Below are 15712 nucleotides of genomic sequence, written 5' to 3'. Positions count from 1 at the left end.
CCCTAAACGCGCACCCGCTGGGAGCCGCTATTCCTAAGGTTTACCAATATTGAGTTTGACAAAAAAAGATGTATATCGCCTTTACTAACTTTATTTTTCTATGGTCTGTATACTTTTCATTATTTTCAAACTCTGGGAATTAATTTTATCGGGAATAAAAAGATGGCCACTGGCCCCTAGCCTCGCCCGCCCACCACGATCATCCCACACAACATTACATATATTTCACACCAATACGTAACATTGTTCAGTGAGAGAGAGAGAGAGAGAGAGAGAGAGAGAGAGACGAATGGATCCCTACCACGGCGAAACACACACACACACACACACTGGCCTTGCACGGGACGCACGTTGAGTTCCAGTGCCCCCACGTCCTTCCTGGCTTCTGGGTGACGAAGGAACCGTGGCATGCAGTTCTTAAGGTTTTAAAATCTATTGAGAACACACATAAGCACAAAAATATAATAGGTCCGTTAGAATAGACAATAACTTCACCTTGGCGTCCTTATTTTGTTCGTCTTAAAGCGCTGTCACTATTGTTCTTGTCCACACACTGTTACGTCACTCAGGGTCTTATTATGGCATTGAGGAAGCGGCATGATAAGTGTGTTAATGAGAGGTAGAATGATGGAGAGGAGGCTCAAGGGCGCGAGCACCCACGGTTTGTGTATCATCAACACTGAGGACTGTGAGGAGCAGCAGCAATGCAGCATTACCAAACCTACCCTATTCTCGTTTTCAGAACACTGCATTTATCAGTTTTCTGCAAGCCCAAAATTTCGTACCCACACAAATGACGATATTCAGTTAAAGTTTTTTGTTAAAACTGTTAACTATTGATTTTTTTTTGTAATAGTTAGAGGGAAAAACCGGAAACTACGAGGTGATGAGTCCTGCATTCTGGTTACACTGGTGAGGGGAGGATCGGTTCAGCGCGCTCGAGTCAGTGTTCGGCGCGGGAGTTAGTCAGTGTTCAAACAGTTAATGAAGACTTCTAATGCTATTACGAAGACTTCTGCACCTTAGTCGTTAATCTGTTTTATTCAAAAGGATAATGACAGGTTAAACAAAGGTACATTTTGCTATTTGTTTAACATGCTATGTGTGATTGCTGTATCGGTTCTCTCGAGTCTTTCCCGCAGAAAAATGATCGATAGTTCCAATAGAAAAAAAATGTTTGGGATAATCAGTGAACAATTTCTAAGTCTATCCAAATATAAAGGAGGGTCGTTTTAGATGAACCGGTACTTTAAGAATCATACAGTACTGTTTTGTAAGTGTCACTATGGAAAACAAGCCAATCAAAAACAGTTGTACCTACTTCTCCTTCCCAGCTGATGCAGCCGCCGAGGTGGACCCCAATTGCCTGGGCTGCCTGTGCGAAGGTGCCACCAAGTGCAATGCCACCACTCAGTGCCACGTGCCCTACGCTGGTGCCTACTTCTGCGGGCCCTTCCACATCTCCTGGGCTTACTGGGCTGACGCGGGCAAGCCCGTCATGCAGCACGACAACCCGGAGAAGCAGGGAGGTCAGTAGCCTGGGTGTCTACAGTGTGGTGGCTATGGGTGTTAGTGCTAATATGATAAGAAAATGAGTATGCTCTCTTTGGGACTTTAAACAGCACAATGAAGAGAGAGTGTGTGTGTGTGTGTGTGTGTGTGTGTGTGTGTGTGTGTGTGTGTGTGTGTGTGTGTGTATATATAGATATATATATATATATATATATATATATATATATATATATATATATATATATATATATATATATATATATATATATATATATATATATATATATATATATATATATATATATATATATATATATATATATATATATATATATATATATATATATATATATATATATATATATATATATATTTATATATATATATATGTTTATATATATATGTATATATATATATATATATATATATATATATATATATATATATATATATATATATATATATATATATATATATATATATATACATAGGGGGGAGGGAGGAGGGGTTGTATCTGTACATCAGTACAAGAACGAAGAACATCATTATTACAATTCAGACTTAAAAATAGTTTTATTTCCATTCCAGCCTTTGAGAACTGTGCCACAGACCTGTACTGCTCTGCAAGGATTGTCAGGGAGTACATGAACAAGTTTGGCAAGGTAAGGAGGCTCTTTTTTTTCTCCTCTGCTGTTCTCATGTCTTGCCAGAGACTAATGAGAGCTAGTTAACCGTGAGTCATGATCAAGGCGAGACTGCCACAGGACGCATGACTAGGAGTGGCGTGGTGCCGGCCACTGTGACTGCTAGGCTACAAGTACTGCTTTATACTGCTATAGAAATACTCACTGTAGCTGTGAAATGAAACAGCATCACTGTGGCAAATGTAGTGCAATGCTAAAAAAAGAATGACTATTGATCCATATCATGACAGATGACATCATATTACGGCACAACAACACTATAGAAGCAATGCACATTTTTTTCAGGACAGATTTTAATTGAGCATATTCTCCATATAATTTCAATGTATGCAGAATGGTTCTCAGCAGTTAACCGATTTTCATCATCATGCTAGTGTATCTAAGTGTATACTAGTGTATCTCATATTGATCTCTACGTATTAAGTGTTGATCCATAATCCCAGGCATGAGCAAGAAATACACAGGACATGAAAGTGCTGAGAAACATTTATCAGGGTGTGAAGGATTAGTAGAATAAGAAATGAGAGGGTGTTGGAGGGATACAAAAGACAAAAACTGTGTGAGGATTGAAATATAAAAACGTGTAGAGGTGGTACGGTGCTAGTGAGAAGGTGGAAAGGGTGGTGACAAGGACCTCCTGCAGCAAAGTTGGCAGTGAAGGCGGGTAGGGACATTGCAAAGGAAGGTTGCTGCACATGGATCGGATGCAAGGGATAAGACGAGAAGGAGGTTTGTGAGGGAGAATGAAAAAATTAAGGAAATGCATTTTTTAGCTTGAGAACCACTATAAAGAGAATAGTCTGTGATGGTCTGTGATGGTGCTAGTGATAATTTGCATTTATTTATTTCTAAGGGTCTGGACACAAGAGTGGGCCATTTTACTGGTCAATCTCTCCTTTGATTCAGATGTTTTCTTGTCTTTCTTGTTCAACAGGAAATTTGAGTGCTATCCTTTTTACGCGTAATGATGCTAATAAAGATGATGACTGATGACGATGAACAGTTATCCTAACGTATCTGTAAACTATTCAAGTGCAAAGCTTTATGAATCTTTCATACGTACAATTTATTTTCACAACAAATCCACCCGACTAATACAAGTGTATGAGCCAGGGGGGCTGGGGGTATATATATATATATATATATATAATATATATATATATATATATATATATATATATATATATATATATATATATATATATATATATATATATATATATATATATATATATATATATATATATATATATATATATATATATATATATATATATATATATATATATATATATATATATATATATAGGGAGGCAGCTCAAGGGCACAAAAAAAAAAAACAATAATAAAAAAGCCCGCTAATCGCTGCTCTTAAAAAAAAGAATCAGAAGTGGTGGCCAAAAGCAAGGTCAAATTCGGAAGGAGAGGTGTCCTGATACCCTCCTCTTGAAAGAGTTCAAGTCGTAGGCAGGAGGAAATACAGATGAAGGAAGATTGTTCCAGAGTTTACCAGCGTGAAGGATGAAAGAGTGAAGATGCTGGTTAACTCTTGTGATAAATGAGATAACCTGCCCCCCCTTGTATGTCGGTAAATGTGATAAATGAGATAACCTACACCCCTTGTATGTCGGTAAATGTGATAAATGAGATAACCTACACCCCTTGTATGTCGGTAAATGTGATAAATGTGATAACCTACACCCCTTGTATGTCGGTAAATGTGATAAATGAGATAACCTACACTCTCTTCTGATTGATGGTCAAGTTTCTCGGATTCTCTCCATTTAATGGTAGGTTATCTGAATTATGGGGTCCATGTCATTTTTGAATTCGGCCATTTTCCCATAAAAGCTGCCATGCTGTCTTGCCGCCATCTTGCCTGGACAAACTACGTTATCAACACTGTTTGTAAACATCGGGTTCCGCGCATGCGCAGATCAGGATGGGATGTCTTAGGATACGTGGATGGCAGATGACACAACACCGACACACTCAAAATCAAAACCTTATTGCTTATGTTCTTCATGTAACTAATTTATTTATGGACCAATATCTTTTATTCAGAAAGCTATTTAATAAGGAAGGATAGGAGATTAATGATCACTATCACTCGTTTATTATAGAATAGTAAAAAAAATATTTCCTGATATCGATGGTAAAATATTAAAAAGTTGAAAAATGTTTGTCAAAAATCTAAATCAACTTCAAACAAAAGTTAAAATAGCGAACATAATTTCTTTTTCATACTTTAGAAATTGAATAAAAAAGTAGACTTAAATAAATCTCTAAAATAAGAAGTTAAGATAACATTTTTTCTTTACCATGTCCTGTATACCAAAAGAAAGAGGAAAAATAAAGATATTTATAAGCAAATAATCAAGTTATTACTTATTTAAAATTATTACTTAAATAACGCCTAAAATAGGTGTTTCTTGTAATTATTATTTAAAAAAAAATAATAGTAATTATTATAAGTTTTAATGATCGGATGATCGGAATGGTGATCGGAACAGCAGTACTTAAAAAATGATCGGATGATCGGAATCGGACCAGTTGGCCAAACTGATCGGATGATCGGGGATCGGAACAGCAAAAAAGTGATCGGTGCCCACCACTGAGATATATATATATATATATATATATATATATATATATATATATATATATATATATATATATATATATATATATATATATATATATATATATATATATATATATATATATATATATATATATATATATATATATATATATATATATATATATATATATATATATATATATATATATAATTGTGTGAATTTATAGGGAAAACATTTTTTCGGGCAAACAGAGTTCAGCCCCTGGATGAGAAGGGTTCTCTACGCCTACGCCAACTAGGAAATGTTCAAAAGATTCCAAGAGCTCGTACTGTTCCCAAATGAACCTCTGTTCAACAAAAGCTATGGCGACCCAGTCTGACGGCATAGTTAATTTTTTTTTTTTTTATTCTGAAATAATAAATTAAATTAGCTAATGCAACACAGTGTCTTTCCTTAGTTATATTAAAAGAAGCCCAAATGTTGGTGATTTCAGTTCTCTAAAATATTTGGTCAACACTGGATCCCCGCCTTACACCAGTGACCCAGTTTTGCACAGTACTAAAATTTTTTGCTGTAATCTGGATAAGACTTATTAACATGCTGATTATTAATTCTGCCATCAAGGACTGTGATGGTGATGGTGTAGTGAGCTGCAAAGATTACGTAAGGATTCATAAATTGGGCAAGGCTGCCTGTGCCGCTCCTCTCCCCCCTGACCGCTTCACTGCCCAGTTTGAGGAGTGTGCCGCCCGCCTCAACGTGTTCTAGTATGTGTCTGTTGCTGCTCACGCTTGCCTGCACTAATCAATTATTAAGAAACTTTTTTGCCCACTTTTAAATAGCCTTCTGTATTACAACCCAGCAAGTTGTCTAAACAGCAAACTAAACAATTCCACATAACCAAATGCAAAAATGAATTACAGAAACAATATCTCACTACACATTTGAAACACAACCAAATAAAAACACGACAACTAATTCCACACAAAATTAACACCTAAGAGGGGAAAGTGGTCTGCATAACTGTTAGTCTGGTTTCACATAGCAGATGTGAGCATACATAACATGAGCAACATATATTTAAGTGAATGGTACCAGTGAGCTTCCATAATGGTATACACTTGTTTGAGTTGAAGTTACTGATGATCAAGCCTCACTGTAATGACTGAAACGCATGGTAAGAAAATAACATGCCATACTATATATGAACCAAGCATGTCAAATACTGCACGTTCCACTCTTGGTTCAGTGTACGACAACCAGCTCCCTCGCTTGATAAGCATTAAAGCCTTGCAAACACACCAACATCTTGTGCATGCTAATTGTGTTGATAATTTTTCAGCCTTCAGTTAACCTATTTCCAAACTTACCATATCTATTACTAACATACTATAAAACAACAACCTTTATGTTAAATGGTTTCATATGATGACAAATAGGTGTTCATTTTTTTTTCTATCTGAAACTGTTGTGCACTGCATTTTCAAGAGGTAATTTTCAGGATATTTTTTACCTTCCTCCCGACAGGACCCCAAGAAAGGTGACTGCAATGGTGATGGGAAGATCGACTGCGTTGACTATGCTTACATGCACAGACTCGGAGGCTTCACCTGCAAGGACCCGTCCATGACCAACACATCCTTCTTCGAGAGGTTCAACACGTGCTGGCAGGTGGTCCAAGCAGCACTGCCCAAGGAGTCTCCTCAAGCTAGCTAATCTTCTTTTGTCTCTCTTCAAGGATATCTGAGGTGTTTATTGTCATTTCTGTGTTACCAGTTGATGGATGTGACCATCTTGCAGTGCTGGCAAAATTAAAGCTGAAAGAAAAGTGGGTGTTTGAAAAGAAAGGTGAAGTAAAAAAGGAAATACTGATGATAGAAAAGTTACAGGAAAAAGAAATAAAAGATGAGTATAATCGTGAAATGGCAGAGGCCTTAAGTGAAAAATGGGAAAGTGTAAAAGATAATACAAATATTGAAAAAGTTTTTGGAACATTTAAAGAAATAATGGTAACTACAACAAAAAAAAGTGTAAGGGATGAAAGTGGTGAGAGATGGAAAAAGAAAAGGAAATTCGTGGTGGACAGAAGATATAAGGAGGATAGTAAAAGAGAAAAGGGAACTTTTTAAGAAAACTCAAGAAAGAAATGTGGCTGAGCAAGTAAAATGGGAAAGGAAAAAGAAATATAGAGAATGCAAAATGAAATTAAAACAAGCAATAAAAGAAAGTAAGAAGAGTTGATGAAGATTTTGGAAAAAGACTAAGTGAAAAACGAAAGAAATGTAGAAAATATCTCCTCAAGTAAAATAAATGAAGTTATGGATGAGAATGGAAAGATGTTGGAAGATGGGGAAGCTGTGAAAGAGAGATGGAGAGAATATTTCACAAACTTTAATGAATTTTGAGGATGGGCATCCAGCAGCTGTAACAGCAGCAGTTTTGAGTAGAGGTAGAGGAGGAGTATATAAAGAAAGTAAATTAGGCAATAAAACGATTAAAAAATGGAAAGGCAGCAGGAACTGATGGAGTCACAGCAGAAATGTTGAAGTGTGGAGGAGATGTAGTTGTTAAATGGGGATGGTCAAGATATGTGAAGTAGCATGGGAGGGTTGGGGGGGGAGTGGTGCCAGCAGACTGGACGAAAGCCATCATTGTCCCAGTTTACAAAGGGAAGGGCAGGAGAGGGGAATGTGGGAGCTATAGAGGTATAAGTCTCCTGAGTATACCCGGAAAGGTATATGGGAAAGTCATAATAGAGAGGGTGCCGAGACTTACAGAAGAGAAAATCAGTGAAGAACAAGGAGGCTTCAGGAAGGAAAGGGGATGTGTGAATCAGATATTTGCCTTCAGGATGGTAGTAGAAAAAATAATAGCAAAAGGAAAGAAACTATATGCTGCCTTCATGGATTTGGAAAAAAGCTTATGACAGAGTCGATTGGATTGCATTGTGGGATGTTTTAAAGATTTATGGTGTGGGAGGAAAACTGCTTAGTGCAATAAAGTCTTTATGAGGATGCATCTTCATGTGTCAAAATTACTGGAGAAACAAGTGAACATTTTGAGATAAAAGTGGGCTTAAGGCAGGGGTGTGGTCATGTCACCATGGTTATTCAATATTTATATGGATGGTGTTATTAGAGATATGAAGGGCAAAGTTGGAGAAGTTGGAGTAAGACTGTTCGATGAGGGAAGGAAGTGGGTACTGAATTCGATACTGTTTGCTGATGACACGGTGCTCATTGCAGAAAATGAAAGTGACCTACAAAATTTGGTCAGTGTTTTTGATAGTGTCTGTAACAGGAGAAAGCTGAAAGTAAATGTCAACAAAAATAAAGTGATGGTTTGTGAGCGAAGTAGAAGTGAGGTTGTAGATTTTGTGTGCCCATATAGAGTGGGAATTGAATGTAAAAAAGAATGCAAAATAAATTTGAATGGTGAAGAAATGGAGGAGGTCAATGAGTTTAAGTACCTTGGATCAGTTATGTGTAAGCATGGTGGTCCAGAGGGAGAGATAAGAGAAAGGGTATTGCAAGGAAGAAGTGTGGTAGGGTCTTTGGGACGAATCATGAATGGCAGAAGTGTGAGCATGGAGGTAAAGAGGGATTTGAGAAATACAATAATAGTACCAACCCTCACATATGCAAGTGAAACGTGGGCCTGGAATGAAAGTCAGAGGTCTAGAGTGCAGGCAATGGAAATGAGTTATTTGAGGAGTGCTTGTGGTGTGAGTAGAATGGATGGAATGGGTAATGAAAGTATGTACGAACGTTTTGGAATGTGTAACAGGGGTGAAGGGAAGAAGTGTTGAGTGGTAGAAGAAGTGAACATAAGAACATAAGAACGTAGGAGTCTGCAAGAGGCCGGTAGGCCTGTACGAGGCAGCTCCTTTGAACCTAAGCTCCCGTGTATCTAACCCCATCTAATATCGCTGTCCATGAATTTATCTAATTTATTTTTGAATGTGACAGTTGTATTGGCACTCACCACGTGACTGCTAAGCCTATTCCACTCATCCACCACTCTGTTAGTAAACCAATTTTTGCCCATGTCCCTGTTGAATCTGAATTTATCCAGTTTAAACCCATTACTTCGTGTCCTACCCGGTTCTCTTACCAATAAAACCTTATGAATATCCCCCTTATTAAAACCCTTCATCCATTTATAAACCTCGATCTTTAAAATGGTTTGGCCACATGGAGCGAATGGAGGAGAGTAAGATGACCAGAAGGGTGTATGTGAGTGAGATAGAGGGAGGGAATGCTAGAGGACGACCTCCAGTGAAATGGAGGGATAGGATGCAAGAGTACGTTAGGGAGATGGGGGAAAGATCTTTGAGAAACTTTGAGCAGGCAAGGAGGGAGTGTCTGGATAGAGAAAGTTGGAAGCTCTTCTGCCGTGGCCATCCCCTGGTGGGAGCTCCTAGGAGCAGGCGTCGATGAAATGATGATGATGATGACCAGTTGATCAGGTTTTCAAGTGATTTTTTTTCTATCTGAAACTGTTGTGCATTGCATTTCATAATAATGATTCATCCTCATGAGCCCCCTCCTCTCCTTCAAACTGCTATTTATGCTGCTTCATCATTCACAATTTATTTATTTCCTATTAATTTTTTTGATGCTTACATGCTTTTTCTTTGCATCTTTGATTATTTTGAACACAGTCATGAATCTTCCCACGTCACCATAGCATTGTTGTGTGCACACTGTGTCTGTGTTTTCTGAGATATTTGGTTTATTAGGGGTTGAAAAAAGTGTTTATGTATTTTATTGCAATTTGATATTATCTATAAACTTTTGTAACTCATGAGTGCTAAAGTCATATTCCATCTTGTATTTTTCTAACTGAATAAAGATGAATGAAAATGAAGTGCTTATCAACCCGAAGAAACTTACAAAGTACAATCCTCCGGCCAAAACAACAGAATATGATACTCCTGGTCCAGATCTGCGCATGATTTTGCTGGTAACAGCAAGGGATTCAAAGGCGTGCCAAATATTTGACATTTATATCACTTGTTCACATAGCTGGGCACGATAACAGAAAACCTTATTCCCGATAACCGATAACTGATAATGAAAAACCTTATTGGTGATAACCGATATTCGTTAACTGGAGACACAAATATAGGCGATAACCGATAACCGATACCCGATATAAATCCATAATTCCGATACTAGCTAGCGATAAGTCCGATAGGCGAAAACGATACTATATTGATATTTCAGATAGAAAAACATAGATGAATTCATATTTTCATTATCTATATTTTAGAAAACTTACAAAACCTTAAAACCACACGTTGACACGTACCTATGGACGGTAATACCAGAAACGCCTGAACCGGTGTTGTGTTATTTGGCGTCCCCACCGTCAAAGCTGGTGCTTTTGTTTACAAACACTGGTCCCTCGTGAACTGTGCATGCTCAGACCAGCAAGCGTAGACCTGTAAATTCTCACAAAGCTTTTTAACCATAATTAAGAGTTGCTGGAAGGCTGAATCAGACATACAGTACCACTACCACTATCCTCGCTGTTTCTAGAACGACACTCTGTACAAATTGTAATTTATATGTACAGAGTATCGTTCTAGAAACAGCGAGGATGGTGGTACTGTATGTCTGATTTAGCCTTCCAGCAACTCTTAATGTGTTAAAAAGCTTTGTGAGACTGTACAGGTCTACGCTTACTGGTCTGAGCATGCGCAGTTAACGAGAGACCAGTGTTTGTAAACAAAAGCGCCAGCTTTTGACGATGGAACACCAAATAACACAACACCGGGTGCCTTCAATACCATGGCATGCTCACAGACGAATATGGAATATCAAATTTGAGGCAGTGAATAATCATTTTTTTGTGTAAAGTTAAATGATTTTTCTCTTTGATATATTGATTTTTGAGTAACTTAAAAAAAAAAATAACCTAGTGTTTTAATGATGATGATCTAAGTATGAAATCTCTTCACCGAAAATATTTCATACTTCGAAGTTTTTTCATACAACACCGGGCGCCCGGGCCACGCATGCGCAGTAGGGAGACAGTTTTTTTTTCTGAGAGCCGGAAAAAAGTAGCGATTATCGCTAGTTTGGTTACAAAAGTAACGAAGATACCGATATATATCTAAATAAGTAGCGGATGGCCGATAACCCGATTTTGTTATCAGCGATAAAGCATCGCGATAACTTATCGCGATAACGCCCAGCTATGCTTGTTCAGTCTGATACAAACTGAGCCTCAGCTACACGTCTCTCGGCTAGTACATTGCTCACCACGGGAATGCCTAATGGGGGGCCCTAGGGAAGCTTGGGTTGTACAGACTCAAACCCAAGTCTTTCAACAAAGGCAATATTGACTTCTAGGAGACATAAATGGAGAACACCTACATAGATAAATGCTGTACAAAACTGAGCAGATAACTTACAGTACAATGAGAGGATGGGTTATTTAACATTAACATTTATATTTACGTTAGTTAAGCTACACACCGACAAAATCAACTCTAACAAGACTATAAATAAATAAGGGATTTTTCAACCTTATATTATTGATCATTCATTCTCTGGTTTAACATCTGGGATTATAAGTCATCCTTACAAACTAAGTGTACAGTCGCGATATGAAGTTATGTCGCCGCTCTCAGAATGTTTCGCACGGGAGCATTTGAAAGTAACGGAAGTGATGTGTATTTATTGTTTATGTTATAATGTTCCCTTTTAATGATAATCTATAATACGTTGTGATGTAAAACACGGTAAAATAACGTAGTAGTACCTGAATTACAATTATACATTCATTTGTTTAAAAAAATGCGACTGCGAATGTCATGTGTTGTCTTCAGTACTGAAGACAACCTTGAAATGATTTAGCTCACGTCGTGTGCTTATCTTTGCAAAACAGTTGTTTTATATATATATATATATATATATATATATATATATATATATATATATATATATATATATATATATATATATATATATATATATATATATATATATATATGGCAACGACCTTTTGGGATCCGGCCTTCAGGAAGGGAGGAGAAGAGGTCCTCAGGGGCGGAGTAGCAGAACTGGGACAGAGACCTAGGCTGCGAATTCATCTCGTCCAATCCCCCTCCCAACCTTATTCCTTCTACACACAAGGACGCATTTCCGTAACAAAATTAATAACTGATCATGTTGGAGCTTAATCAACCGGAAGCGGATTTAAGAGGGGAAAATATTTAATTCTGAAATTCGTTTGTAATTATGTAACATCAAATTGGCGCCCCCAGATGGTGCTCCCGGGGACAGATGTCCCCCCTTGCTCCCCCCCCCCCTAGCTACGCTACTGTTTAGAAAGGAAGAGGAAGAGAGAGAGATAGAGAAACATACCAATCGACACACAACATACATACATATATATATACATACATACATACAGACAGACAGATAGACACACACATACATGCATACTTACAGACTGACTCATAATTCCTCACGACTACGAGTCTACGACCAACAGTAGACTACACATACATTCCTGACACTATGAGTAGCACTGAGTAACATTCTTAACCTTTGTCCGTGACCCTTCAAACACAACATGATGAGGCGAAAAACTATATACTATCCTCTCCTCTCCTTCCTCCTCTCCTCCTCCCCCTTCAATCCTCTTATAAACTTCAATCCTCTTCTTCTTTCCTCTCACAGATATCGATCCTCTTCTTCCTCATCCCCTTACAAACGTCAACCTCTTCTTCTTCCTCCTCTTCCCCTTACAAACTTCAACCTTCTTCTTCCTCCTTTTCCTCTTTAATTAAAACTTCAATCCTCTTCTTCCTCCTTCTTTTATAAACTTCAATCCTCTTCATCCTCTCCTCTTACAAACCTTAATCCTCTTCTTCCTCCTCTTTCAAACTTCCATCATCTTCCTTCCTCTCCTTACAAACTTCGATTATCTCCTTCCTCCTCTTACTAACACTACCAACACCAACAGTAATGAATAATAAAATGAATAACAACAATACTATGACGTGCAATGTTAGGTTAGTTACTTCATCCACCTAGCGAGTCTACTTTTTTGTGTATCTATTTCTCGACTTCAGCGGAAGAGATTGTAAGAAGTAGTAACAAGAAGTAACGGTGCCCACGCAAGTCAGTCTCACTCTCTTGGGCAACGCTTCCAGAGACGAGGCTTGACAGAGTGCAGAAAAAGGAAGGCATTTATGATTAAGAATAGAGGAGGGAAGAGAATGAGAGGCGGGCGTTAGCGAAAAGAAGAGGCACACGCGGCCGAAGTTTGAGAGCTTGCGTAGAGGAGCAAGAAAACAAAAAGGAAGACAGTTATGAATAAGATTAGCGGAGGGGAAAAAAAGAGAGCAGGACGAGAGGGAAAGTGGAGGCGAGATAAAAAATAAAACGAAGACTGTTGCGAATAAAAGAATAAAAAGAAGAGGAATATAGGAGTGCATAGAGCTCAACACTTTTACTTTTATTCACAATGCAATAACATGTTCTAGTTTTCTGTAGGTATTATTATTATTATTATTATTATTATTATTATTATTATTATTATTATTATTATTATTATTATTATTATTATTATTATTGGTAGTAGTAGTAGTAGTAGTATATTATATAGTAGTAGTAGTAGTAGTAGTAGTAGTAGTAGTAGTAGTAGTAGTAGTAGTAGTAGTAGTAGTAGTAGTAGTAGTAGTAGTAGTAGTAGTAGTAGTAGTAGTAGTAGTAGTAGTAGTAGTAGTAGTAGTAGTAGTAGTAGTAGTAGTAGTAGTAGTAGTAATTGCAGTAGTAGCAGCAGCAGTGGTAGTAGTGGTGGAAGTAGTAGTAGAATAAGTAGTAGCAGTAGTAACAGTTATTGCAGCTGCTACTGTAGTTGTAATATTATATATATATATATATATATATATATATATATATATATATATATATATATATATATATATATATATATATATATATACACATACCGTAAGGAAAAGGAGGAGGAGGAGGAGGAGGAGGAGGAGGAGGAGGAAGATAAGGGTGGACTAGGAATATGAATCGCAGAGGTTGTGCACGTTGGAGCGGGGCACGAATTTGATGGTTGAGGGTCACCTTGGCGGGAGTTGGGGATTCACGACATCCTGTTACGGCCCACAGGCGCTGACGGAGGAGGAGGAGGAGGAGAAGGAGGAGGAGGAGAAGGAGGGGGGCAGACAAAAACAGGTTTGTTGTTTATTTTGGTGGTCAAGGTGGTTCTTACCTGGTTGTGCTCCTACGGGGAACCCCTTATGGCTAGCACTGCCAGAAACATTGCTTTTAAAATAAAAGACTGGAAAGTGTGCTATGAGCCTAAGTACAAAGCAATAAGATGACGAGATTGGCAACCAATTAACAGTAGTCAAATAGAGCAGCACCCAGGAAATCCCTGAGTCCACTTTTGAAAGCACCAAGGTTGAGTTCTTGTGAAACCACACGGACAGAAAAGAATCTATGTCTGGCTTCACAGGAGCTTTGGGGAACAAATATCTTGTAACGGTGTCCTCTTGTACCCATGTTAGGAGCCATAGTAAATACATCAGAAGGAGATATAGCAGACATACTGTACCATTAAAAATCTTCCAGCATTTAATAAGATCAGCACGCAAGAGTCTTCCCATGACTGAAAAGAGATCGAGAAACTTCAGACGCTGATCATAAGAGACATCGTCAAGACCCGAGATTTGTTTAGTCCACTTTAGTTGAACAGATTCCAGGAGTGACAAGTCAGTGACGTAGCTTGTGTTCCAAACTGATGATCCAAACTCCAGAAGGGGGCGTATGTGAGTGGTAAGCAACTTGGTCATAAAACTTGCCGACCGACGCAAGGTGGACTTCAGCAGGTTGTTAGACAATCCTGCAGCCTTGCTAACTATTGATCGAATATGATTATGGAACCTCAATGTTGGGTCTATGATTATACCTAAGTCGACGGCTTCTGAACTGAAACTTATATAGGCCTAGATCCTGTATATGTCGAGGATTTGGACCAAAAGACATAATCTTAGTTTTGTCAGCATTGATTCCCAGATCCCACGATTCAGCAATTGCAATTAGAGTATCTATGTCTCTTTGTAATACACTTGTGTCCTGTAATACTGTGGATGGATTGCTGGGTCTTATCAATACGTATAATTTTAAATCATCAGCAAATAGTTTCACGTTAGATAGTAGAGGCGATGTTATATATATATATATATATATATATATATATATATTTATATATATATATATATATATATATATATATATATATATATATATATATATATATATAAGAAACAGAACAGGACCTAAAACAGAACCTTGGGGTACTCCACTTGCCACAGGGTATGAAGACCTATGCTGTCTGCCCACAACTACCTCCATAATTCTGTTTGTCAAAAATGTTTTGATCCATGAGAGGACTGAGCCATCAACACCGATTCCACGTAATTAGGTGAACAATATCTGGTGATTTACTGTATCAAAAGCTTTTGAAAAGTCAAAGAGAATTTAGTCCACCATGTTGCCCTTGTCTATCCACTTTGTAACACTGTGATAAGTAAGTAATAACTGGTCCTCCACAGACCTCCCTGGACGGAAACCAAACTGGGAATCACTTAGAACTGAACTGGATTCTAGGTAATCTTTCAGTCTAATTACAATAATTCTCTCTTGGGCTTTACCGCTGACAGACGTAAGACTTATTGGTCTATATTTTTGAGGGTTGCTTCTTTTCCCTTTCTTAAAGATCGGCACAATTAAGGACTTTTTCCAAATATCAGGGATTTTTTAGAGTTAACTGATAATAAGAATATTTTGTATAAAGGATAAGCTAAATTTTTGAACAATTTTTTAGAAGTGAAGGATGCAATAAAGCAGGGCCCATCGCTGAGTAGGGATTGAG

The 15712-nt window shown here is 37.7% G+C and overlaps 1 protein-coding gene across 5 annotated transcripts in view; it reads left to right on the top strand.

Moving 5' to 3' along the window:
- The window catches only part of LOC126998857 (lysozyme-like), a 41508-nt gene that overhangs the window by 5240 nt on the left and 20556 nt on the right, over positions 1-15712 (top strand). For 2 of the 5 annotated variants that reach the window (XM_050861027.1, XM_050861030.1), the window contains exons 2-3: positions 1335-1529; positions 2101-2174. In XM_050861027.1, the coding sequence (XP_050716984.1) occupies positions 1335-1529; positions 2101-2174 (269 nt within the window). Of the gene's footprint in view, positions 1-1334; positions 1530-2100; positions 2175-5425; positions 5569-6328; positions 9671-15712 lie in introns of those variants that run through there. The other 3 variants (XM_050861028.1, XM_050861029.1, XM_050861026.1) reach the window with 3 other exon arrangements.

This window comes from Eriocheir sinensis, chromosome 15, assembly GCF_024679095.1.
Source record: "Eriocheir sinensis breed Jianghai 21 chromosome 15, ASM2467909v1, whole genome shotgun sequence".
In the NCBI taxonomy this organism is placed as follows: domain Eukaryota; kingdom Metazoa; phylum Arthropoda; class Malacostraca; order Decapoda; family Varunidae; genus Eriocheir; species Eriocheir sinensis.
The sequence above is the reverse complement of the archived record's forward strand: the minus strand, read 5'-3'. Positions and strand labels throughout refer to the sequence as shown.